At 39.3% G+C, this 24,519-nt stretch overlaps 2 protein-coding genes across 4 annotated transcripts in view; one reads left to right on the top strand and one right to left on the bottom strand.

The window, feature by feature from the left end:
- Positions 1–1,244: 1,244 nt before the first annotated feature.
- Positions 1,245–8,868, bottom strand: NDUFAF5 (NADH:ubiquinone oxidoreductase complex assembly factor 5). Of its 3 annotated transcripts, none has more exons than XR_015802042.1 (12): positions 8,598–8,868; positions 8,023–8,063; positions 7,741–7,804; positions 7,051–7,098; positions 6,846–6,949; positions 6,339–6,378; positions 4,474–4,671; positions 3,356–3,416; positions 2,532–2,626; positions 2,034–2,117; positions 1,607–1,689; positions 1,245–1,474 (listed from the first exon to the last, which is right to left on the bottom strand). XR_015802042.1 is itself a non-coding variant. In XM_014895030.2 (11 exons), exons 1-11 carry the CDS (start codon positions 8,814–8,816, stop codon positions 1,388–1,390), a joined length of 1,029 nt encoding a protein of 342 aa, XP_014750516.1. In that variant the 5' UTR covers positions 8,817–8,868; the 3' UTR covers positions 1,245–1,387. The 3 variants fall into 3 exon arrangements, 1 of the variants encoding a protein (XP_014750516.1); XR_015802041.1 differs by having other exon boundaries at positions 2,034–2,134; XM_014895030.2 differs by lacking the exon at positions 2,532–2,626.
- A 26-nt stretch (positions 8,869–8,894) lies between these two features.
- The window catches only part of ESF1 (ESF1 nucleolar pre-rRNA processing protein), a 29,038-nt gene continuing 13,413 nt past the window's right edge, over positions 8,895–24,519 (top strand). Inside the window, exons 1-9 of the mRNA XM_014895031.2 lie at positions 8,895–8,968; positions 10,601–11,297; positions 12,037–12,365; positions 13,149–13,262; positions 13,965–14,065; positions 15,104–15,256; positions 16,682–16,796; positions 17,751–17,889; positions 23,525–23,686. Coding sequence (XP_014750517.2) covers positions 10,601–11,297; positions 12,037–12,365; positions 13,149–13,262; positions 13,965–14,065; positions 15,104–15,256; positions 16,682–16,796; positions 17,751–17,889; positions 23,525–23,686 — 1,810 coding nt within the window. The 5' untranslated portion in view covers positions 8,895–8,968. The remainder of the gene's footprint in view (positions 8,969–10,600; positions 11,298–12,036; positions 12,366–13,148; positions 13,263–13,964; positions 14,066–15,103; positions 15,257–16,681; positions 16,797–17,750; positions 17,890–23,524; positions 23,687–24,519) is intronic.

Here is a 24,519-nt window from a genome sequence, read left to right on the forward strand (position 1 = left end):
GATACATAACTTCACAGAAACCTACATCTGGAAAACGAGAGATTCCTCCAGAAAAAGGGAGTTTTATTTAAGCCAGAGAAGACCTGTAGAGATATGCAGTATCTTGTACTAAGTCCACAGATGTAGTATTAAAAATAAAGAAGATTTCACAGAAACAAGCTCTTGTATTAGATTCAGTTTTTAGAGGGTTTTGAAGGTTATCAGACCATTTAGTCTCTCCCCCTTTATCCAGCAGCATTGCTGTTCTTTCCTAGGAAAACAAAAGATGAACTCATTTGCCTTGACTATTTACAGGTCACGCTTGTGAGCAAAACCAGGACAGAATATTGCTGCCCTGCCTTCTCTGCCCATTTCTTATTCAAAGTCAAAGCCTGGTCGATAGAATAACCCTCCAGTTCAGGACCTTACAGATGGCAAGGCTTCTGTCTACCTGGCCCGTAGGGTTTGTGCCACACACAAGTTCTGTCAAACTCCACCTGGTGGCTAATCTTAAAAAAGCCTAGGAAATAAACTTAAAAAGGCTTTAGTTCCCCAAGGACTGCTATACCACTCAGATACTATGATAAAACTTACTGAACTGTGTATTTGGTTGTATAATCTTTATCCTTTCTGTTTCTCCCATCTCTTTGAGCATTACAATCAAGCAGAATCTTTGGGCAGATATTTTTTCTAAACCTCTCATATTAATCATAGGTCACAGTTACAATTAATGTCCATTTCTAGTAATGCAGTTATAGACAGGAAAAGTCATAGCTCCATAGCACAGCTAAAGGGAAAATTACTCTTCTTTCTCTTTAGCCTCTGACATAGAAAAGTAGAAAGTAATGTGTAAATGTAATTTTCAACCAATATTTAGATAAAGTATCACTTAATTATTCAAATCTTAAACAATACTTACAGTAACTTTTTACTTATACTTTACAACACATAAAAACCATAATTTATATCTTTGTATTTGCTGGTAGTTTATCTTATAGGATGTCTCAAATATACCTGCTATCATTCTTTACTTTTAGAGTACACTACTATTTATTATAATCTACTATCCTTGAGAAAAAATTTAAAAATACACACAAGACATGTAAACCATACCTGGAGCAGCCTGTGATACTGAAATGCTGGAAGAGACATTATTTTTGAAAATAGTAATAAAGAGTTGAATTGCTCTCTCAAAGACTTCAGAGAGCAAACTGCTCAAATATTTATCTAGAAACAAAAAAATTATCACCATTTCACACAGATGATGCTGTGGCACAGTACAAAAACCTCTACTGTGCATACTTTATTATCATTTCAGGATGTTATCACAAAATAAGGACAAGTGAAGACTGACTGCAATTAAAACTTTTATAGAAGTTTCAAGACAATTATTATTGTTGATGAACAACTATTTTTTTCCTCTTTTAAGAAGTCCTTCTATTTTTGCCAGATCTCCAAATGAAACTGTTGCAGAACCTCTCTGGGCTGGTTTTGCCTAAAGAAAAAAAAAGAAGAAGAAAAAAATACATATAGGGCTAATTTTAAATTAAGGTGTTTTGTAAAACAGCTTTTAAGACATCACTTATTGAAATATACCTTCAAGGAGAAAATAACAGCTTCACATTACCTGTGACTCATGGTATTTCCAGCCAATCATGTAGTAGATCTGAAACGTGGCAGGTACCGAGCCATCGCTGTTTCCGTACATTTCTGTTAGGGCAGGAAGGAAGGGAGAGAGAAAAGGTGCAGACCATCAGCTCTAGGAAACACTCAGTTCTCACAACATCACAACTGAGCATGACATATTCATCATCATGACTCCTGGTGAAAGATTTAGGACAATAAAAATATCTCATACTGGTGCATCAATACAGTTCAAATCCTGGCATTATAATTAAGGTTAAAAATAGCTTATGATAATGGCATTTTGTTCTGCAGTATTTGGGGTTTTTGGTTTTGCTTTGTTTTTTCTTACACAAAGGTCATAGAAAAAGACACAGAAAAGATGTTATTAAAGTCATTTTAGATTAACTCATTGCCTCTCAAGTACTGACCTTGGTATATTGCAGCAGCTGCCAGCATTGTCTCCCTGTGCAGCAGAGGTTTTCTATTCCAAGAGCAATTACTCTCCCCCATACCTAAAAATATGTTTTAGCTTTAAGAAAAAGAAGATACAGCACATGCCATGAGTTAAGTGTCATGCACTAAGGGCAGATTCTTACTAAACCAAAGTGCAGAATCCTCTGCACTTCACTGTAGGAGAGCACAGAGCACAGATCGTTTGGTGACTTTCTTATGTGTAAGAATCAAAACTTTCAACTCCTGTGCTTTGCAATTTACAGTTTGCACTGCTAGGAATCATTTCAAATTATTACTTCTTCAGCCTGAGTCTTCAAACATTCATTCTTTTAAGTATAGCTAATTTTGAGTACAAAGAATTTATTCAGACACATGACCGTATTGTTTTAACAGGTAACAATTAAAATTACTAGTCCAAGAAATTCAAAATACAAAATAAAATAACCACAATTCTAATCTTTCTAATCACTTACTGCTTCTTATTGTTTCTGCTCAGAGCAGAGGTTGCCTTTCCATTAAGGAACTACTCCAAACAGCAGTCGATGCAGATAAGAAATGTCCTGAGTTGCTGTCAGTAACAACAGATTGCATGTGAATGACTGCTTTACAATCCATGATAAATGCAATCAGAATATTAACAAAATCCTTACTCAATTGTTTGCTGTTCCTCAGCAGACTCCAAATTAAGGATATATTTATTCTCATTCCAAAGCAGTTTGCTGATTGCTCTGGTAATTAGAAAGGCTCACAGGAAAAGTCAGTGTGTGGGATACTGGTTCTGTCTCCCTTTAAGGGCTTTTCTGCACCTTAACACTCAACAGGCTCATGCAGAACGGGAACCCCAGGGAAACAGAACATTCACAGCAGACCATGAAGCAGCAAATCTTTGATTTGTGCTTCCCAACACAAATCTCCTGACAGGCATAATCTCCTGACTCATTAGATAGCAGGAAAAAAACTAATGCTTCCTTTGTTGCAATAAGACTTACTTGTATTTTTGTAAGAAAGAATTTCTTTGTGATGAAGATGGTGAAACACTGGCTCAGATTGCTGAGAGAGGTGGTGGATGACCCACCCCTGGAAACATCCCAAGACCAGGTCAGACAGAGCTCTGAGCAACCTGATCTAGTTCAAGATGTCCCTACTCACTGCAGGGAGTTGGACTAGATGGCTTTTAAAGGTTCTTTCCAACCCACATGACTCTATGATTTGGAATTAAGCAACACACAGTAAAACTCTTCTGTGTCTGATCCACTGCTATAGAAAACATTGATGTTCCCATAAAGAATATACTTGCCTTGTAAGTCTTCCATAACCTCAAATAACCCTGGGTAGTTCACTTGGATTTCATCAGTATCCTAGAAAAATGGAGAAGTTCAGTTTTAGAGCATATCAAGCTAAACCAATAGCAATATTTCAACCTTGCTGTACTACTAAACTATTCCCTGCCCATGGCAGTAGGGTTGGAACTAGATAATTTTTAAGGTGCCTTCCAACCCAAACCATTCTACAATTCTATTCATCTGCCTTTTCTGCTCAAATCATGTAGTTCTAGGAAGTGTGTACTATTTTACCATTTCTAGAATGTTTTGCTTAGTAGCCCAAAAACAATGAAATTTTAATTTAAATACCATTATTTTCTTCTTAGTTTAAGAAGAAAGAGCAAGCGTCTATAATTTTTTCATGCAGGTCTAACATTCTCTGACATTTCTCCAAGAAATCCATCCAAATTCTGCTGGGCCACGAGCCAAAGACACACTTCAGTTGGTTCCATTAATCACCACAAAGCCAAAAACAGTGGCAGTCCAGGCTATTTCTGCAGCCTGTTCAGCGAGGTGCACCACACACAGAAGGAAGCACAGTGTTATTACTACATTAGAAAACTGATTTTTTCATATTATGTGGGAAGATAGGTTGGAAGGATAGGACAGAACACAATCTCTCCCAATTAATTACAGCTATAGTGATTACTGAGCAGTGAAAACATCTGTGCCTGCCCAATGAGCTTGGGTATTATAAAAGAGTGGGGTTAGTGGACATTAGTTGCAGTTTGAGTAAGACCTTGTGATTGAGAGTCTGCTGTCTGTGAGGAGGAAAGGACATGTGGTTGTGTAAGGGACAAATTAAGATAAGATGTTGTGTGAGGGACAGACAGGGTTAGGTGGCCAGGTAAGGGACAGTCATGTAGAATGAAACTTGTAGAGAGGCAAGAAGGAGTCCGTGCTGTGCGGAGCTGCCTATGAGGAAAAGAGCCAGAGTTGCCTGAGACAAGTCAACTGAAAGAAGCCATGAGAAGTTTTTAATAAAGAACTGATGATGGTGTCAATCCAGTCTGTCTTGACAAAATTACTACAATATTCTAGCAGCTCTGATGTTCTGGATTGTTCTGCCTGGTGGCTCTTACATGATAATTACCACAGTGAGGGTGTTGAAGCCAGCCCTGGAGAGCAGATGTCCCAGATCAGCGACAGCAGTGAAGGGTGACACATGAGGAGAGAAGCCCCCTTCCCTCTCCAGCTCAGCCAGCTGCAGGGAGCAGCGCAGCTCGTACAGAGTGTCCCCCCCAAACATGGCCCCGATGAACACCCCGTCCGGCTTCAGCACCTGGTGGATCTGCAAGGCACAAACAGGGCAAGGCTTTGCTGTGGGAAGCCTACCCAAGTGGTTCTCAGGCTTTTTATCTCAATCAACTCAAAGGAACCTTTGTAAAAGCTGTGGCAGACTTTTAATGATGACTGTGCTCTGCAGGGCAAGCTGTGACACAGCTCCTGGTCACACTGCAAATGAATACTCTGGCTGAACAGAGACTATTTTCTATTGTTAAAAGCAAATCCTTAGAAGTTACACAGTCAGGAAACATGGAACAAATTGTGGAAATTGAGGGTAAAACTATTTTCAGCAGAATACTCCTAAAACAATATTCTCAATTAATTTACTTCTAAAAGGAGGGTAGATTAAGGTAAGCATGCTAATTACTTTTGCTTTCTGAAAGCAGCAAAAACGTTTGTTATTGGCTTAAGAGAAATGGAGGCTTTAGTTTCCAGGAGTGATCTCTGTGCTTCTGAGACAATAGAGTAATGCCATTTTTATTATGTCTATGATTACTTGCCAAAACAGCAATATCATAGCAGCTTGTCAGCCTTGGTATTTGAGTTTTTTGGTCTCCTAAGTTCTAGCCCCCTTCCTAGTGAGAAGGCCAATAAATTCATGCTTTCTTGTTTCTTTAAGTGATCCCTGGTTTAAACATCCAGAAGAGCCTGATTATATAACCAGGCTAACAAGAAAGCAAGCATTTTCAACGTTTTTGAAAAAAAAATTTCAATTTTTTTAAATGAAGTATTAATCAAGCAACCTTTTCTGTGCTAGTAAAAAAGTCTTTAATTGACAGTAAGAAAATTAGACAGTTTCCATTACTTAAAGGCAGTGGTACCAACACAGGAAATCATGAAAGTTGGCCAAGAAGCCCAGTTCCCTCCCCATTGTGCCAGTTACATTTACTGTGGGAGAAAGTATTTGAGACTCCATAGAATACTTAAATTCCAGTGAAAATTGCATGTTTCTTTCAGCCTTTTTTTTGTAAGTACTGAATGCATTTCAATCGATTTTAATTATTTCGGTAACAGTAGGGTAGTCCTATTCCTAAGAATAGGTGATAGAACTGCAGTGCAATGATAACCAATTTGAAATAAATGAAAAAACAGCAAACTGGTTAACATGTTCCTTGTTCTTGCACCACGTTTTTGATTTGACTGAAGTTTATACCTGCAAGAAAGAGCTGAACTAATCCAAAATAACCAAAACTGTTAGTGAAATCAAAATAAATTTCTGTCCTCAACAAGTATTTGCTTCATCTCAAAATTAAAAAGCCTTGATCAAAGCTGTATTTGAAAATAAACAACTGAGACATAGAAATAACTCCAGCTCCATAAAGCACTTCTGGAGAAGTCTTGTGCTACAAGTACGTACTACAAATAGTAAGAGCTAACAATAAAAAATCAATAGCACTGCCTCAGGCAACATTAGTTCCATGATCTCACTGTGGAGAATTCAAAATATTCTACAAATATGGTGCTTCAGTTCATATTCAAAATTGATTTTTTGGGAGCAAATTAGTAGCAATATCAACTCGTACTTCTCAAACTGCCAAAAGTATTGAAAAAAAACCTTGTGTGCAACATAAGTTATTTGTGTGCCTCTTATTTAAAGAAGATCTGGAAATAGTGGTCTCAGTGCAAGTAATGGCAAATGCTAACTTAGAGTATTAAAAAACAATTTCTTACCTCTTTGAAAGCTTTAGGAAGGTCATTCACCCAATGTAAACTGAAATAACAAAAGAGTACATTTTATAATTTTAGATTAAATCAAATTTAGGGAATGCCAGTAACTACTTAATTAACGAAGAAAGTTTCAAGAGCCAAAGGCACAAAGTGGGTTCTCAAGGTGCAACCATGCTGAAACACCTGTTGGAAACTGATACCAAACAAGAACAGTTTATCTACATGCTTTTTTTTTCTTTTTTTGCTAAGAAAATGCAAGTCCTGGAGACTAGTTCAAAATGCAGGAGGGAGAGAAGCTCCAAGTGTTTTGAAGGAAATTAAACAAACAAAACAGGAAGAATTACCAGGACAGAAGTTTTTCCTAATGCATGCTCATATTAACTATGCAAGTACATTTCTTATTGATTTTTAATGGATTATTAATTTTTGTTGGATTTATTTTCTTAAATCTACTCTGAAAAGAACATTATTAATAACTTTAACAAAACAAAATAAATTATTAATACATACCTTAAGCTGCTGACTACAAGATCAAATGTATCTTCTTTGAAAGGAAGGAATTCCTCATCAGCTACGACCCTGACCGTTGGGATTTCAGATTCTACAGCATTTTTCTAACGTTGGGTTGGAAGAAAAACAGCTCATCAGAAACTCACTTCTTTTATTTTCCTATATTACAGAATTGAAGCACTTTAGCATTCAAAAATCTACTTACTAAAGCATTCTCTGCGATATCAACTTGAATAAGTTTTTCAACTGTTTCCTGAAAGAAAATTTTAAAAGTCTATTAAATATATAAGTTACTTTATAAATGGACATAATTTTTTGGCATTTACACCTATTTATAATAGGTTAGATTTTTTTTACTCTTGATAAAAGCTTTATATAAAGCAAGAAGCACTTTACCCCACCCAACGTTGCATCTGCAGGGAGAATAGCTGAGACAGAAGTGGTGACAGAAGACAGATTCTGTAATTTTAGGCATGAGTTTAGTTAAATATAAACCATGGATTAATAGCCAAGGAAGCACCTTTACTTACAGTGTGATTCATGAAGAGTAAACTGTTCATGGCTTCAAAGTTTCCATAATGACACTTCTCTTTAACAACTAACTGTGGCCAATAGATTCACCAAAAAACCCACGTATTCCCATGCAAAACTAAAAGTTAACTATTACATAACAGCTAACTTCCCTTGCACTGCCATTTGTCCAATTTTCAGTGGCAATAAACTTAGAATAGCCTGCACAACACACAGCTTTGAACTATAACCACAGGTAGAGGGAGGGGAAGATTTACCTCATCAAGACTCATATGATTGTTTCAAGTTGTAACAGAGCCCCGTTTGAAAGGGAGGGACACGTATGAACTTCCTTAAAACACTTTTAAGTATGAAGAGACGGTACCTTGGTTAAGTGCTGAGCTATGTAACCTCTTCCAGAGCCAACATCCAAAGCGAGAGGAAACGTTCTAAAGGATAAGATTAGCAACACAGAACATAACCGACTCTTAGAATATTTTTACTTTTAGACTACATTAAGTTTCACCTGCTACTCTGTAAGGGCCTTATTGAATGATCAGCCCAACGAGCATCCTTTTGTGGTACCTCGGGGAAAGGCGCTCAGCATCCAGCGGTTCTCCCCAACCCCGGGGGATGAGGGGAGGCAGCGGGACACGGCGGGGCTCACCTGGTGATGTCAAACACCCGGTCCGCGATCCTGCCGCCGACCTGTGGGGAGAGGCGGCGGTCAGAACCGTAGGATCAATGAGGCTGGAAAAAGACCTCTGAAAGCACCAGGTACGACCTATTAGTAAACAGCAGCTCGTCAACTAAACCACAGCACTAAGTGCTACGTGCAGGCGTTCCTTAAACACCTCCAAAGACGGTGACTCCACCAGCTCCCTGGGCAGCCCATTACAACGTCTGGTCGCTTTTTTCTGTGAAGAAACTCTTAATGTCCACCTAAAATTCCCCTGGCAGAGCTTAAGACGATGTCCTCTTATCCTGTCGCTGGCTGCCTAGGAAAAGAGACCGACCCCCCCCGGCTACAACTCCATCCAGGGAGTTATAGAGAGTGATAAGGCGACCCCTGAACCTTCTTTTCTCCAGGCTGAACACCCCAGTTCCCTCAGAAGCCTTGTGCTCCAGCCCGATTGCCCTTCCCTGGACCCGCTCCACCTTCTCAATACCGCCCCTGAGTTGCGGGGCCCAGAACTGCCCACAGCACTCGAGGTGACCCCGCCAGCGCCCCCGGCCCCGCACCTCCTCCCGCAGGTAATCGCACTTGGCGGGCTCGGCCTGCAGCGCCGCCCAGTTCTTCTGCTTCCGCTTCAGCCGGCGGTCGAAGGGGTTCAGCGCTCCCGAGCCCGGCGAGGCTCCGGTGGGAGGAGGAGGCGGCGAAGCAGCGGCGGCCCTTGCGGGCAGCGCCCAGAGCCGGCGGCACCATCGCGCCCTCAGCGCGAGCCGGGCCAGGCCCCTCATCGGCTCGGCCTCGGGCGCTCCTCCGCGCACGCGCAGTGTGGGCGGGGAGGCGTGTCCCGCCGCGGCCGCCGTAGCGCAGCCGGAAGTGGCTGTGCCGTGGCGGCGTGCGGCGTGCGGGCAGCGCCGTGAAGGAGCGGCGGGCGCCGGGCACGGTCGGTGCGAGCGGAGCGGCCTCGGGGCTCTTCCCGGCGGCTGCCTCCGTCACTGGGGTCGGGGTCGGGGTCGGGGTCGGGGACGGAGCGGGTGCGGGGGCTGCAGCTGCGGTGGTCACCGGGTTAATCTCGTTGAAGGTCCCGTGCGTGGGTCTGGTGGGGAGTCACAGAGGCATGTATTTGCAGACCAGGTGTATCCCTTATCGTAGAATCATAGGATGGCCTGGGTTGGAAGGGATCTTAAATACAGTCTCGTTCAGAACCCTCTCCCATGGGCAGGGACACCTTCCACCAGACCAGGTTGCTCAGAACCCTATCCAGCCTGGATATGAGCTCTTGCAGGGATAAGGCATTCACAGCTTCTCTGGGCAGCCTGTACCAGTACCTCACTACGCTCACAGGGAAGAATATTTTCCTCCTATTTAATATAAACCTACCTTCTAATAGGTTAAAGCCATTTCCCTTTGTCCTGTTACTCCAGACCCTTGTAAATAGTCTTTCTCCATCTTTCTTGTAGGCTCCCTTCAGATACTGAAAGGCCACAATTAGGTTTCTTGAAGCTTTCTCTTTTCCAGGCTGAACGATTTCAATTCTCTCGGTCTTTTTTCATAGAAGAGGAGTTCCATTCCTCTAATTATCTTGATGGTCTCTGGACTTGTTCCAACAGTTCCATGTTCTTCCTGTGTTGGGATGTCAGATCTGGACACAGCACTTTAGATGGGCTCTCACCTGAGCAGAGCAGAGGGGCAGAATTCCCTTCCTCAGCTGCTGTCCATGGAGCTTTGGACACAGCCCAGAGCACAGGGGGTTTCTGGGCTCCCGGCACAGCTGACAAAGCTAAGATTTGTGGCTGAGACTGTGGCAGGTACAGGATTATTTGTGCCTTGTTAAATCTGCTGCTGTATCAAAGCCAACAGGGTGCTGGGTTCCATCAACCAGACAGAGATAAAGCAGTCGTTGTCTCACTTGGTGCTTGTCAGGTCACATCTGGAATTCTGTGTTCAGTTATGCTTCCTGCTGTACAAAAAAGATGTGGACAGGCTGGAGAGGGTCCAGAGAAGGCCCAGAAGTATGTGAAGCTGCTATGTGAGGAAAGGCAGAGAGAGCTGGGTTAGTTCCACCTTGAGGGAAGAAGACTCAGGAGAGACCTTATTCTCACGTTCCAGTGTTTAAAAGGCAGCTAAAGAAAAGATGGAGACTCTGTTTTTACAAGAAGTCACAAGCAAAAGACAAGGGGTAATAGGTACAAGTTGTTCCTGGGGAGATTGCATTTAGATACAAGAGGAAGATTTTCTTCAATGAAAACATTCAACCACTGGAAGAATCTCCCCAGGGAAGTGGTGGATTTCCACTTACAAGATTTGGCTGGACATAGTGCTGCTCCAGCTTTTGTATACAATGCTTTTGCCAAAATCACCTGGGCCAGGTGATCTTTGAGGTCCCTTCCAACCAGGTGGGGTGTGATGCCATGAAATTGCCATTTGTACTTTTGGAAAGAACTTTTTAGGTACAGGTTAGAAAACCAACTTTGTTTAATCCTTGTTTTTTTCAGTTACATAGCTAAATCTATGTTAATGAATTGAGGAGTTTTTTTTTTAATCTGAAATGTTTGGGTTTTTTTCCATGTTGTAGATGTCCAAGTCTTCAATGGCATCGAAAATGTCATCCCAGGAGGAAATACTGAGCGATGGCAGGTTCAGCTGTGTGGCAAGAGATCCCAGGTTTTGGGAGATGCCTGAGAAGGAACGGAAAGTGAAGATTGACAAGCGATTCCGAGCGATGTTCCATGACAAGAAGTTCAAGCTGAGATACACAGTGGATAAAAGAGGTCGCCCTGTTAACTACAGCTCTACAGAGAACCTCAGGAAGTTTTATGCCTTGTCAGAATCTGACTCTGATCTTTCAGAAAGTGATAGTAAAGAACTCAAGGTAAAGAAAAAAAAGAAAAAGAAAGCTAAAGGTAAAGGAGAAACAGATTCTGCAAAGGCCGTTGCTGGTGGCCTCCCAAAGGAGGAGAGCAAAGAAACCCCACAAGGAGTGGACCAACCATGTGAAGCTGTGACTAAACTAAGTGACCTTAAAAAAGAAGGACAAAAAAGTAAATCTAAGTTCAGCTTGAAAGAGGACTTGCAGAAACCTGCAGAGGAAGTTAGTTGCTCTCAGGGAAACAAGGGCCTTTTACCCAAAGGGGAAAACAAGCAAGGAGATTCATCAGGGGGAAGATCCATTTCAACTCAAAACAAGGAAAAGTCTTCACAAGCAAGTGCTACTAAGTCAGTCAAAGCTCCCAGGAAAGACCACTCCCTAGGAGGGAAAATAAAAGAATCAGGTTAGTTGTTCAAATAACAAGGAGAATTCAGCTGTGTTTATTTGGGTGTTGATGCTTTTGTTTATCCATGGAAGATATTTTGCAAGACTAGTTCTAAAATAGCTGACTGACTCAGATTCAGTGCTGCTGAAGGATTGGAGTTGGTCAGCTCTGTGTACGATCAGTTCTGATTCTTCTGTAAGACTGTGAACATCCCTGTCCTTTCAGTTGTTGGCACTGAAATTGTTGGTTAGTTATGAAAGTAAAATTTCTAACAGCGTGTACATTGCTGTGTTCATCAAACTGAACAGCAGATATATGAACTGATACCATGAGGGCACATTACAGTTTGTGGACTGAAATTGTAAATATGGCAGCATTGAGCCATTAATATTAGAGAGAACTAGAAAGAACAGGTAACTTGAAGAAAAACTTTATTTATATTGCTTGTGTATATGTATAGTCGGTATTATGAAATAGATTTCTACATGTTGGTTCTGTAATATAAAAAAAATAGCAGAATATTTAATTACAGTTGAGATTGATAATACAATTTTGGGCCTAAAGAGTAATTAAATTAGATTAGACCAGACAAACAAGAGACAAAGCTGATGTTTTCTGTTATTTGTTCCTGCATTTTTTACACCTTTCAGGAGTCCTGTAAATAGGTATGAAAAAGCCCTGAAGTCTTCCTTTTTGCAAAGGGTCATGTGTAATTCTAACATAAAAATGTATCCAATGTTTATCTTTGTGTGCTCAGACATCTGTGACCAAAGTGTAAAATGTAAAAGCCAGTTAGAGGAAGAAAGATCTGCAAGTGAGGATGCAGAATCGGAAGAAGAGGAATCAGAAGATGGTGGAGAAACGGGTGAGGAAGAGGAGCCAGAAGATGATGAGGAAATGGATGAAGATGACAGTGATTCAGAAGATGATGAAGAAAGTGACAATGGGCCTGATCTAGCCAGAGGCATAGGGAACATTGAAACGAGCTCAGAGGATGATGAGGATTTGAATGAGCTGTTTCCAAAGGAGCCAGAGATCGAGCACTCGTGGCGAGAGCTGGATAAAGATGCCCCTCGTGGAGATGAGGTAACAAGACTTTGCATGTGAAAAGTTGCTGCATGACCAGCTCAGAAATGTTAAGAGTTCATTATAGACCATCATCTATGGAACAGTTTGTGGAAGTTTTTTTCATGAAGGTTTTTCAGCCTTTTAGTGGCAGAATGGAAGTGATGATGAAATTGTCTGACAATGAGAGACTTAAAGTTTTCACTGGTGTCTCTTCTTCCCCTAAGCACACTTACCTATATCTATGGATAAGCTGTCTACAGGTGAAAGGATAAACAAAATTGAGCCTTTCAGAAATTCCAGAATTTAAATTGTACTGCTTTTGTTCATTACTGATTTTTTTTTCACTTTTCAAAAATTTAGTTATTTAACTCACACTTTAAGAAATTAAGGCATCATGAGACAGTGAAATAGGATTTTACAGCTAGCACAATCAGTCTGTAAGAAATCACAATACTCTAGTGCTATCACAATAGTGATAGTGGTTGCTCCTGAGACTAATAGTGTTTGACAATAACAAAATCCTAAGCGATTGTGGTGTTGCTGCAGTTCTAAATCTGTGATTGGGGCAGTCTCTTCTGTGGTGCTTCACTATTTATCTCCTTTTTATGTGCTATGGTAATTGCTGCTTCTCATCTTTGCTAGTTTAAGTGATAAAAAGTCATGACGACAATGCTGCTTTTATATTTTTCAGCAAAGTTTATTGCTGACTTTGATTTTTACCACTGAGTTCTGCTAGAGAATTGTGTATTCCCCACAGCAGTCAACAATTTAACCTATGAATTTTATGTTCTTTCCTCTCAGATTACAAGTAGACTGGCAGTTTGTAATATGGATTGGGATAGGTTGAAGGCTAAGGATTTGCTGGCTCTATTTACTTCTTTCACACCCAAAGGAGGAGCAGTGTTTTCTGTGAAGGTAAGACCTGGTTTCTAAAAGGAGTTCTGACTTTTACTGTTAAAAAATAGACTACAAAATAAGTGGAATAGTGCTGTGGAGAATGGAAAGGAATATGAATGTGTTTAAAAAGAAACTGTGTTGCAATTTAACTTGCTGTAACAACCATTTATGTATTTGGCAGAGTTAGAGGCAAAGCCATTGACTTCTCATGTTTATGAGGTTGGCTCTCAGTGCTTGTTTTCTCAGTCTAATACTGAAGTTCTCAGTTCTAGTAGGAAGAGACTGCATTTCTTTGATTAGTTTAATATTCAGTGGGCTGTATGGCAGATAACCCAACCTTAGACCTAAGACCTAGCCTTAGACCTTACTAATAAATTGGTTGTATTCTGACCAATTAAGTTACATTTTTCCAGTGTCTGCCTCAGCTCTGTGAGAAATTTTAATCAGATATCTCTTTCTGAAAAGGGCCACGATGTGATGAACAAAGTCAGTGTTCTTGTTGTTCTTTATCTGCCTCAAAATTCCTAGTTGGCAGTTTGGTTATTCTACTGTCTTTGCCATATGATAAAATTAGAAAGATATTAAAGTTTATGGAATTGATCACTTTACTGATCTTAAATAAAAACTGTAAAGTGTAAAAACCTGGAGAGATTTTTTTTTCTTAGTTAGTGTACATTATACCACAGTTACAAATTTGGTTTTGTATTGATGTATTTGTAGATTTATCCTTCAGAGTTTGGAAAAGAGAGATTGAAAGAGGAAGAACAAAAAGGACCTGTGGAACTGTTCGAGCTTCCAGAGAATACCACAGAGGATGATGGGTATTAACTTTAATTTTGTCTTCAAATGGGAGATACAATATGTGTAATTCTTAGTGGAAATCCTAATCAACTCCTTTTTCCAGGAGTTCATAGGTGGAAGTGTCCTGTGGACACCTTAATTTTTTAGATTTTTTCAAAGGCTATTTTACGACAGGCACTAGTTCATTATCAGTGCATTTAATAAATGCATTATGATGAAACTTGAGAAGATTTGCTTTTTGATGTGAGTTCAAAATTTTATTATGTAGCTCATTGGCATAATCAATGGAACAAATACATGGGTAGTTTAAAAACCAGCATTTCTCCTCTACAAATTACCATTTGTGCTGTAAACTCCCTTTAGTGCTCACTGTCAAAATTCTTACTTGTGAATCAACAGGGACCTTAGCCCAAGAATTCCCAGGCTGAGATTTGAGTGCCACCAGCAACAGCCCTGGCCTCCTAGGCTGAGCTCCTCAGTCCTACCATTGTCCTGGCTTCTTCAGGCATGTCTTTTTTTGCCTTTTTAAAATTTTTGTTCAAGGTTTTGCTTTGGTTTGGCAGCCTGATTGAGGCCATATTTGTATAATGCATCCTGCTGGACTGCCCTGTATTTAGAAAAATCTAGATGCTTCTAAAATAAGGGCAGGTCCCTGTGAAGACATTCTTCAGTGTATCAGGAGAGTGTAAGGTGCACGTAGAGTGTGTTCTGAGGTCACCTGCACTGTGCAAGGTGCACCCTGAAGTGTTGGATTTACTGCTCAGTGGGCTTGAGGGTGTCTGGAATCCAGCACACAGAAATCCAGGTATGCTGGAGGTACCTCAGTGATGCCTGTGCCCTTCAGATTCACTGAACCTCGTCCCTGTCACCTTTCGGTGGAGTCATGTACAAATTTTACACTCGATAAAATTGTCTGAAATGGTCTTTTAGCTGGAAGAAAATTCAGTACTGGTGGAACTTTGTGGTGTTTAACATCTAATCTTATAAGATTAGGAGAGTGGTTGATTGGCACATGTTTTTAACGAGTTGAATTAAAATTAATTTCTCCACTTTTGCAGGATTTATAGGGAAAAACTGCGGGAATACCAGTTCAAGCGACTGAAATATTTTTATGCAGTTGTAGAATGTGATTCTCCTGAAACAGCCAATAAAATTTATGAGGAATGTGATGGACTGGAATTTGAAAGTAGCTGCTCTTTCATAGACCTGAGGTAACTCCACTGGTGATATTTTTGCATGTTGAGCCAGAGAGGGTGAATTGAAGGCAGTTTGTAATATTTTGTAGTAAACTATATTGACTTTATTCTGTAACCAAAATAAGATATCAAGATAAATTGGACATCCAGTGAGTTGTTAGGTTTCCCTTTGGTTCTTCTTCCTGACCATTTTTATAGCAATATGGGAAGTTCAAGAGGATCTCTGCATAAAGTCTGTTTTCAGAAAAGCCAGACAAAATGTTCTGTTTACATCTTCAAGCTTTTGGTACAATGAAGGAAAGTGATAGAATTCAGAAAACAAAATTTTTTTCTTTTTCTCTCCCCAAGGGTCCAGAATTGTGTCTTTTTTGTGATTCCTTACCACAAGGCAAGATTATTGCTGCTGTTGTCTGGAAGCTGCAATAGATATGTTAGTCCTTGTGAATGAGCTGGATGCTCTGATATTTCAAAAGTCGTGTTTGGGAAAGAAAGGATTTTAAATTATGGCTTGGTATTATTAGTATTTCCTTTTGTTGCAAAAAACCCCTTTCATTCTAAGCAGAAAAGTTACTGAATCATAAAAAGTTGTGACAAAAGCCCTGTTTGTCTGCTGGGGCCTCTGTTATGGGCACTCTTGGAAGTCAGTGAAAGTTAAGGGTTTTTTGCTTTGAATCATTTTCGAGAGGAATTCAGTTAATTTGCTTTGAACCATTTTGGAAAAGACATCTTTGCTAGGGGAACATGTAACTTTTCATCATTTTAAACACTGGTAATGTTTTACAACAAACACAGCTGTTTGAAATTCTCCAATGGTTTTCCTAATCTTCTGCTTTGTTAAATTTTCATGTTGAATACTATTTATCAGATTACATTTGCAAAGATTTAAAAATCACAAGTAATTTCTCATGTGGTATATCAAGGTTTTTGGTCTTTTTTTAAACTAAGTTCTTCAATTGTTATTCATGACTTTGGTCTTTTAAACTTCTTTATTTCCTTACTAATTATAATTTTCAAGATGTACCAGGCTTTCCTAAATGGTTTGGAATTTCTTATTCATCTATTTCCAAGTCCTATTTTATTCGCTTTTTTCTTTTTAATTTTTAATATTAAACTTTCTGAAAGGATGGTTCTTAAAACAAAGAAAACCACCCAAAAACTCACCCATTGCCCTGTTTATACCAGACTGGAAATTGCTATACTTCCCAAACAGGGTGTTGTCAAACACTGAAAACCTGTGGAGCAGATCTGCAGAAGCCAGGCAATCAATCTTACAAGTGTGGAGTACTTGTCCATCTCTTTTGTTCCCTTTTCAGGCTTGCCCCCTTTTTATTTGAGCTAATTCTTTCATGCTGATGTACCATACTCATGAAAGCTTAGACTGTTTATACTATGCAATTTCCCAGTGTATTTGAAGAATAACATGTTTTATTTGCCTTTAAGATTTATTCCAGATAATGTTACATTTGATGATAAGCCAAAAGATGTAGCCTCAGAAGTGAACATAGCTGTTTATAAGCCAAAGTACTTCACATCTGCTGCTATGGGAACATCAAAGGTATCTTTACAGTGTTTATGTAATGTTTTTCTTATTTGTTTAGTTTTGCTGTCAGCTTATGAATGATATATGTGCTGGGGAAAAGATTCCTGATTATCTCCAGCATTTTAAAATAAAGACATCAAATGTATTAAAAGATTTAAGCATGCTATGGATTCACAAGCTGCAACCCTGGTTTGGATTTTAAAGGAGACTGAGGTTCTCTGACACAAATTAAATACTGAATTTTGACCTCTGTGACGAGTTGAACATGAAATTACTTTTTTATTTACAGTTAAATCTTTTAACTTGCCTAAAATGGATGTTAGTGAAGAAATGAGTAAGAGCTTTTTTGATAGTAATGCCAGGCTTCAACAGTTGCTTCCCCCTACTTGTAGCAATTCATTCTACTCTGTCCTCCTGACAGCCAACATTTCCATCTGGCCATGAAATGAACCAGATTGGAGAAGTGATCAGTTGAGAAATAAATACTTTCTGCTGGATAATTTTTCAGTTCAGATCTGTTTCATGTTCTGGTTGAGGGTGCAGTTGCACAAACACTTGCATTGTCTCCATTGCAATCCGTGTGTGATTCCAGCAGTGAATTGCTGCTGGAAGAGGAAAAGAGAGGGACTGGTGGCTGCTTCAGCACCAGTGTCTGCTGTCACAAAGGAAATTGGGCTTACAGAGGTTTTGTGTTGTGGGATCTGCTGTTACAGAACCATTCAGTGCATTAGGAGATTTCTTCAGTTCTTTTTGTAGCTCAAACTCATTGAAATTGACTGTAGAATAAATTCCAAAACGTTATAATTAAATGCATGTTACTAAATGATTATTATAGTGAGTTATTGCAGAGAGCATTACTAACAGGTTTATATTGAATGAAAAGTATAAACGAATTTTCCCTAAAAAGACAGTGTTGCAGTGTTTAGCTTTAGTGTTCCAACTTCTACAACTGGCATTCTTACTTTTAAGGTAGATATCACATGGGATGAGACAGATCACGAGCGGGTAACATCACTCAGCAGAACTTTTAACAAAGAGGAGCTTCTTGACATGGATTTTCAAGCTTATTTGGCTTCATCAAGTGAAGAAGAGGAGGAACAGCAGCAAGGTACTTCGGTAATAAATGTTGTACACAAAGTCATTAGCTGCAGGGTTTTGAATAGAAATTATTTAAGTATTTAAATGTCATATCTATAGAAAATGCTTTGAATGTCATCTTTTACAAGGACAATATTGTATTTGTATAATGATTGTGCCCCTGAGCAGAATCTCTAAATGGTTCAGACTGGAAGGGACCTTAAAGACCATCTAGCTCCAAGCCCCTGCCATGGGCAGGGACACCTTCCACTGGATTACAGTAGCTGCTTTCTGAATAGGAGCTTGCACCTCAGAGTGGAAAATAATTTCCTTGCATTATATTTCTCCTCCTACTCCCTTTTTTCTCTTTTTTTCAGGGTATCTTGACATCTCTTTGTCAAGTTTGGCAATATATGCTTTTAATCTGTTCATTTCTAAGATAAATTGTAGGCCCATAGAACTTGGAGTGTTTCCTTTTCAGAAGAAAAGTCCTAGTTTGAAATGCAAGGTGGATAATGACTAAATGAACAGGACCATCTTTCAAATGCTTTTTGATTCACATACTTCTTAAGGATATAAAGAGAATTTCATCTAACACTGTGAGGTGCATGAGTCTTCTGCATATAGTGCAGCAATGTTTAAATTCCTGATTTAAATTACTTGTTTTCATTCTAAAATTCATCCTGTTCTTAATATATACAGCCTAGATTACAAGGCAAATAAAATTTCATTAAGCCTCAATTAGGTCTTTCAAACAGATGTTAAAATTGATTTATATCACATTAAAGCAGGTCATCTGTAATCAGAGATGAGCTTGCAAAAAAACATTACAGAATCCTCAGGTTATGGAGTTGGGGAGTCTCGTGGCAGCAAACTCATCTTGACACTGATAATGTCCATTTGCTTCTTACCCTACACAAAAAGTCACAAACCGCAGCACAGTGAGCTTTAGTTTCTCTAGCAGTGCTTAGTGAAGTCTGTAAAGGGGAGCAGGGGATGCAGAGTAAAGCATTTCCATTTTCTCTCACCTCCAAGGCTACCATGATGCTAAAGAAGGCATCTGTGATAGGGTAGTGATGAAAGCAAATATTCATGTGAGCAACACTTCAGGAATTTTCAAGAGTCAAATTCCATTGCTGGGAAGGACAAAAAAAATGACCTTAAATAATCTTATCACACCTATAAATTTTAAACCTGGAAATGTCTAGATTCAAATGATTTTTGAAAAGTAAGTTACTAATAGAGGAATTATGTTGTCATGTCCTTAATGTGTTCCTGACATTTTATCCATTCAGTTATGTGATACAAAACAGGATTCCATCTGTCAGGGTTCCATCCAGCAGAATTACGTGGTGCTATGCACAAATGGGAAAAATCAATGTCAGCTTGCTGAATGGAAATCAGGAGTCTGATAAGGAGGAAAAAATGTCCTGGACTTCTATTCGTACTTTTCAAACTTACTAAAATGTTTTATTTATAAACAGGGTTTTGTTGGCCTGTTTTATTACTTTTTTTTCATGGAATTTTTCAGCTTAAAATATGTGCATCGTGAATGTTAGCATTACTGTTAAACAACAGTTCTGTAACATCAAGGATTTCAGTGACCTGAAATGTTGTGGTTCACAGCACAAAATTTCTCCTTCACATTGCTTCTGAATCTTCTGTTACTTGGGTACATTTATATCCCAGTTAGGAAGTGTTTTTGGCATTCCTCAAATCTGTAATGGCTATTTTGAAAATAAGGACCAGTTACTTAGTGTATGGCACTTTAAATATGCTGGAAATTAAGCATTATGGGGTTTATGTCTAAGCTTTTAATGCTGGTTTGTTGTTTTTTTTATAATCTTTACAAGAGCAACATCTTTTCTGCAGTTCTGCTTTGCACAGCACACAAATACTGAAACAGACCATATGATAAAACACTTCTATAGGATTTTTTTAAAATCAGCTGGTCTTGATAGAATCATGGAATATCCTCAGTTGGAAGGGACCTGTGAGGATCATTGGCTCCAAGTTGTGACTCCACAAAGGGCAACTTAAAAGGGAAACCTGAGAATTGTCCAAACACTGAACACCACCAGGCTTGTAGGGAGCTCTGTGTAGATCCCTGCTGTCCTCAGCAGGAATCTGAGCAGGAAGCCCAGTCTGCTGTGGTATTTGACTTCCAATGTAAGACTCCACAAAGCCAAGTAGATCTTTTGTTTTGTGCTGCTGCCCCAATGCCAAAGGTGTTCAAGTGCAGAGAAAGGAAATGAAGTGCTTGGGAGGGAGGAGCTTTTGTTTAAATAATGCTGCTAAATCTTAGTTTAAATAGAAGCAGACTAGTTATTAAATCTTTTTATAATTCTGAAATCTATTTGGTACAAGAACTCATGACTACATATATAAATTTAAATGCATATATAGCATTTTATTAGATAATGGTGCAGCCTTTTTCTCTTACAAATGAGCAGTATCCAAATGTGTTTATGTATGCTAAAGCTATTACAGAAGGCAAAGAAATGGAGGGTGACAGAAGTAGAACATGCAGTTATTTATTATTGTCTCTGGAAAGAAGAAGCAAAAGGGTTTAGCAGCTTATGAGCTGGCCAAGCCTTGGTGGAATTTCATGGGAATTTCAGAATACAAACACCACAAGCTGATTATTTTCTTTCTGTGAAACATCAGAAACTTGATACAACTGATGGAGGTGCTGGATACTTTTCCAAAGCATGTTTGAGCCCTTGGGTTGGGTTTGTTTTGTCATTAAAAGTGCTTGGAAGGCCAAGAAGGGTCATGTCAGCATTCCTTCTAGGAAATTCATATAAACTATTGGAGGTGTCCAGTAACTTGGAGTTGAAGAACACATCTCCCTGTGCTTTTGCAGGCCAGTGAGTCCCTTGCCAAGACTGACTGTGATTGCCAGAGTGTTAACCTTGCCTTAGGTCTGGCTGGCTCAGAGGCGTGGCTCTAGTGGTGCCAGGTCACCTCTGCACAGACAGGTGCTTCAAGGCTGCAGCTACAAAACTTAGCTGGTCTGCAAGGGGAGGTTTGAAAACGACACCCCTCCATGGTTAGACTACACAGGCCTGAAGGAAAATGCAAAAAAAATCTTAAGAAAATATCATCATTCCATGTTTACATTGATTTACTGTTACCTGTCTGTTTGCATTCTCTTCTTCCAGTACCTTTTCTCCCTGAAAAATCTTACAAAAAGGCATCAACTCTGATAGGCTTTGAATAAACTTCCTTTTGTATTCTAAATTTTTCCATTTTTCTATTCTCATTGGGATGAACTAATGGGATTTGCACAACTCCTTGTTCAGGAAGTACTTAGAATGTGGGGGAAATGAGGTTAAACCCCAGTGTTTTCTTTGACATTATTTTCTAGCTCAAGACTGATGTCAACACTCAATTTTTCATAGCATGCTGTAGTGCAGTGCAAAAACCTCTACCTCAGACTTGATTCTTGAACACTGGAGTCTAAAGCTTTTATTTTTAATTCTGTGGGTCTATGTGCATTGTACTTATTTTGATTTTTATATTTTATCTATCTGAATTTGAATAACTACCCTGCATAGAATTGAGACGTTTAGGGCAATTTTTATGGTATGGCTATCAGCATCCAAATCAGTAGCTGAATTTTCTGCTTTGCCATTACGTCACACAAAGAAAATTCCCCCTCACCTTTAAAAAAATTCAAGCTTTGCAGCAGACCTCTTGTCAGATGTTATATCTGCTGCATTTTCTATTGTCTTTAGTTTCTAAGGCTGAGGTTTTTATACTCAGCTATTGCAAGATAATCTTCTTAAACTGAGAAGACAATCTGTTAACAACGCTGTGATTACAAGAACGTGATCTCAGCTGACTCAGCTTCTATTTTATATAATAAATTTTATATAATTTAATATATTGAACCTCTGCATTTGGTCATTGTCATCTTTTAAAAATAAATTGTTAATGGAATGTTTCTGACCAGCCTCACCATTTGGACTTTGTTCTTTTAACATCTTTTAGCACTTCCATTGCTACTTTCTTTTGAAAACAATAGGAATATACTTGTATTTTATACTCTAAATTACATAAGTTTTTGCCTTTTTCTCTTTCCCAGGTTGATTGTATTTCTCTTGCAGTGCAGCAGTTAATGCCCCAGAACTTTTTGGTTTGTGTGTTTTGTTCAAAAAGCCTTTGAACAAGCTGTTGGCAGAAAGCATTGCTGCCTTAATATCCATCAGAAAGTGGTTCCTGATGTTGTGCAATGCAGCGTGATACTTGAAAGCCCCTGACAAGGTTATTTGAACTCTGAACAAACTTTGAGAACATACTCAGCTCACTTTCCTTTCTTGCAGCTGTTGTCAAATGTGCTTTATTTGCTTAGAGAATTAAAAGCTCCTACAGTTCTTTTGAAGGCCATGTTGAACATTTGTTTTCAAACTGTTAGTTTTGACAGAAGAAATACAAGTTCTGTCTAAATGAGAAAGAATGACAATATGCATTGCCACTTAAATTTCTCCTAGCAAAACAAGTGATGAATATTAACTGATAGCCCCTTGCCTATCCAGGTTGTAGGGATCCTCTTTTAGCTTTAGGACTTTTTCTGTTCCCATCCAGTATAGCTTCTTCTTTCTCAGGACACTAGGAAGAAGAAACAACCAACTGTCTTCTTTATCCACTTGTCTTCAAAACAGAGTTGCCTTTTGCTTTCTGGATGAGCAGATGCTTCCCTCTTAGATGTCAGCTTCTGATGAGGAAAGTGGAAAAGCAGCAGCAGCTGACTTGTCCCCATGTGCTGTGTGAAAGATGAGCCTGGCTGAACAGAAAGCTTTGGCTGGAACTTTGGAAAGAAAGGAGGGTTTATGAACTTTGGAAGAAGGGGCAGGCAATTCAGGGGGACTACAAGGAGGTTATGCAGGGAGAAAATTAGAAGGGTCACAGCCAAGCTAGAACTTAACCTGATTACTGCCATGAAAGACAAAAATTGTCTCTGTAAATAAATTTGCAATAAGAGGAGAGCTAAGGAGGATCTCCATTCTTTACTGGATGTAGAGGGAAGCACTGTGACAAAAAAATGAGTGAAAGACTTCTGTACTTAATGCCTCCTTTGCCTCAGTCTTTATTAGTAATGCCAGTTCTCTGGGTACTTGAACTGGGAGCAGAAGGAAGCCCCCTTAATCCAAATGGAAATGGCCAGTGATCTGATACAACACTTAGAGACACACAAGTCTGTGGGGCCACATGGGATCCACCCAAGGGTGCTGAGGGAGCTGGCAGATATTATATGCTCATTTAGCCACCTTCCATCATTTTTGGGCAGTCCTGGATAATCAGGGAGGTCCCAGTTGACTGGAAGTTAGCAGATGTAATGCCAATCTACAGAAAGGACTGGTTTTGGAGATTTACATTCTACTCTGCTGGAAGGGACTTGAATAATTCTAAAATACGGTGAAGGATGCTGTGTTCAGTCAGTGCTTTACTGGACAAATTGTCTTTTGTCTTTTCAGCTACTCCTTTTGTTTCATCCAAAAAAAGGGATTTCTTAAACTGGCTACTCTGTGGGGTAATAATAGATGAAAATATTTTATATTATCTTCTGGAAATAATGTGTGTGTCTTAGGTTTATTTCCTAAATACTAACTTCAGTTGCTCACTTCCTTGATGCTTTCTGTGATAACTTTGCTCTCTCCTAGATGGTGATGTAGCTAATGAAATGGAAGATGACAAACCGAGGAAAAGCCAAAAAGATGATGAAGAGCAAATTGCCAAGTACAGAGAACTTTTGCAAAGTATCCAAGAAAAAGAGAAAAAACAGGAAGAAAAGGATATAGGAATGGAGATTAAATGGGTTCCAGGTAGGGTTTATTTTTTTTTTTCCTTTTCCTGCCTTGGCAGATATGCAGTACTGATCTACTGACAGGGATATAGTGTAAGATGCTGAATTTATAGTCAGAGAAGCAAACCCTTTTTTCCCCCCATAAACTGAAATCCAGATTGTTTACAGTGAGGGAAATAGAAGAAATAACGTGACTGAACTCAGTTCCTCAGCTCTAAGTTTCACTTAATAGATTATTTTTTGCCAGGATTTTTTGTACTTGCTTTTCCAATTATCACTTTATAGACATTTTTTAAGGAGAATTAATGTGTTTGCTGTAGAGTCATAAAACATACTTACACTTTTAAAAATGAAAACCAGTAAGATTTGGAAACATAGTGTATAATTAGAGGAGAGTGGTTTGGAAATGTCACTTGCATAATGCTAAAGATTTGAGGGATCAAAGAGGGACAAGTCTGACCTTCCAGTGAAACTGCTCTAGGAGAAAGCAAGGTACCAGGAATGACTGGGGAACAGTCAATCCAGATTGACATCTGGAAATCAGTGAAAGGTAACTTCACCATACAGCATCCCAGCAGCACTCAAACACCAGTGTCTAGTGCTCTTTTTTCTTTAGGACAGAAAAAACACTCAGACTGAATGCTTTCCTTGAGGTGTAATGAGCCAGTTTAACAGCTCACTGCATCCACCAAGGGAAAGCTTTGCACTGTGGCATCACCTTGATCCTGGCCCCGAGCTCATTCTCACTGCCTGTACCAGCCCTGGCATTTGGTAGGTCTCTTTGCAAGCCTAAGTTTGTTTGTGAAAATAACAGGACTACTCTGGGAAAGAAAAAATCTGGATCTTTCCACT

Source organism: Sturnus vulgaris, chromosome 3 (assembly GCF_052056855.1).
Source record: "Sturnus vulgaris isolate bStuVul1 chromosome 3, bStuVul1.hap1, whole genome shotgun sequence".
In the NCBI taxonomy this organism is placed as follows: domain Eukaryota; kingdom Metazoa; phylum Chordata; class Aves; order Passeriformes; family Sturnidae; genus Sturnus; species Sturnus vulgaris.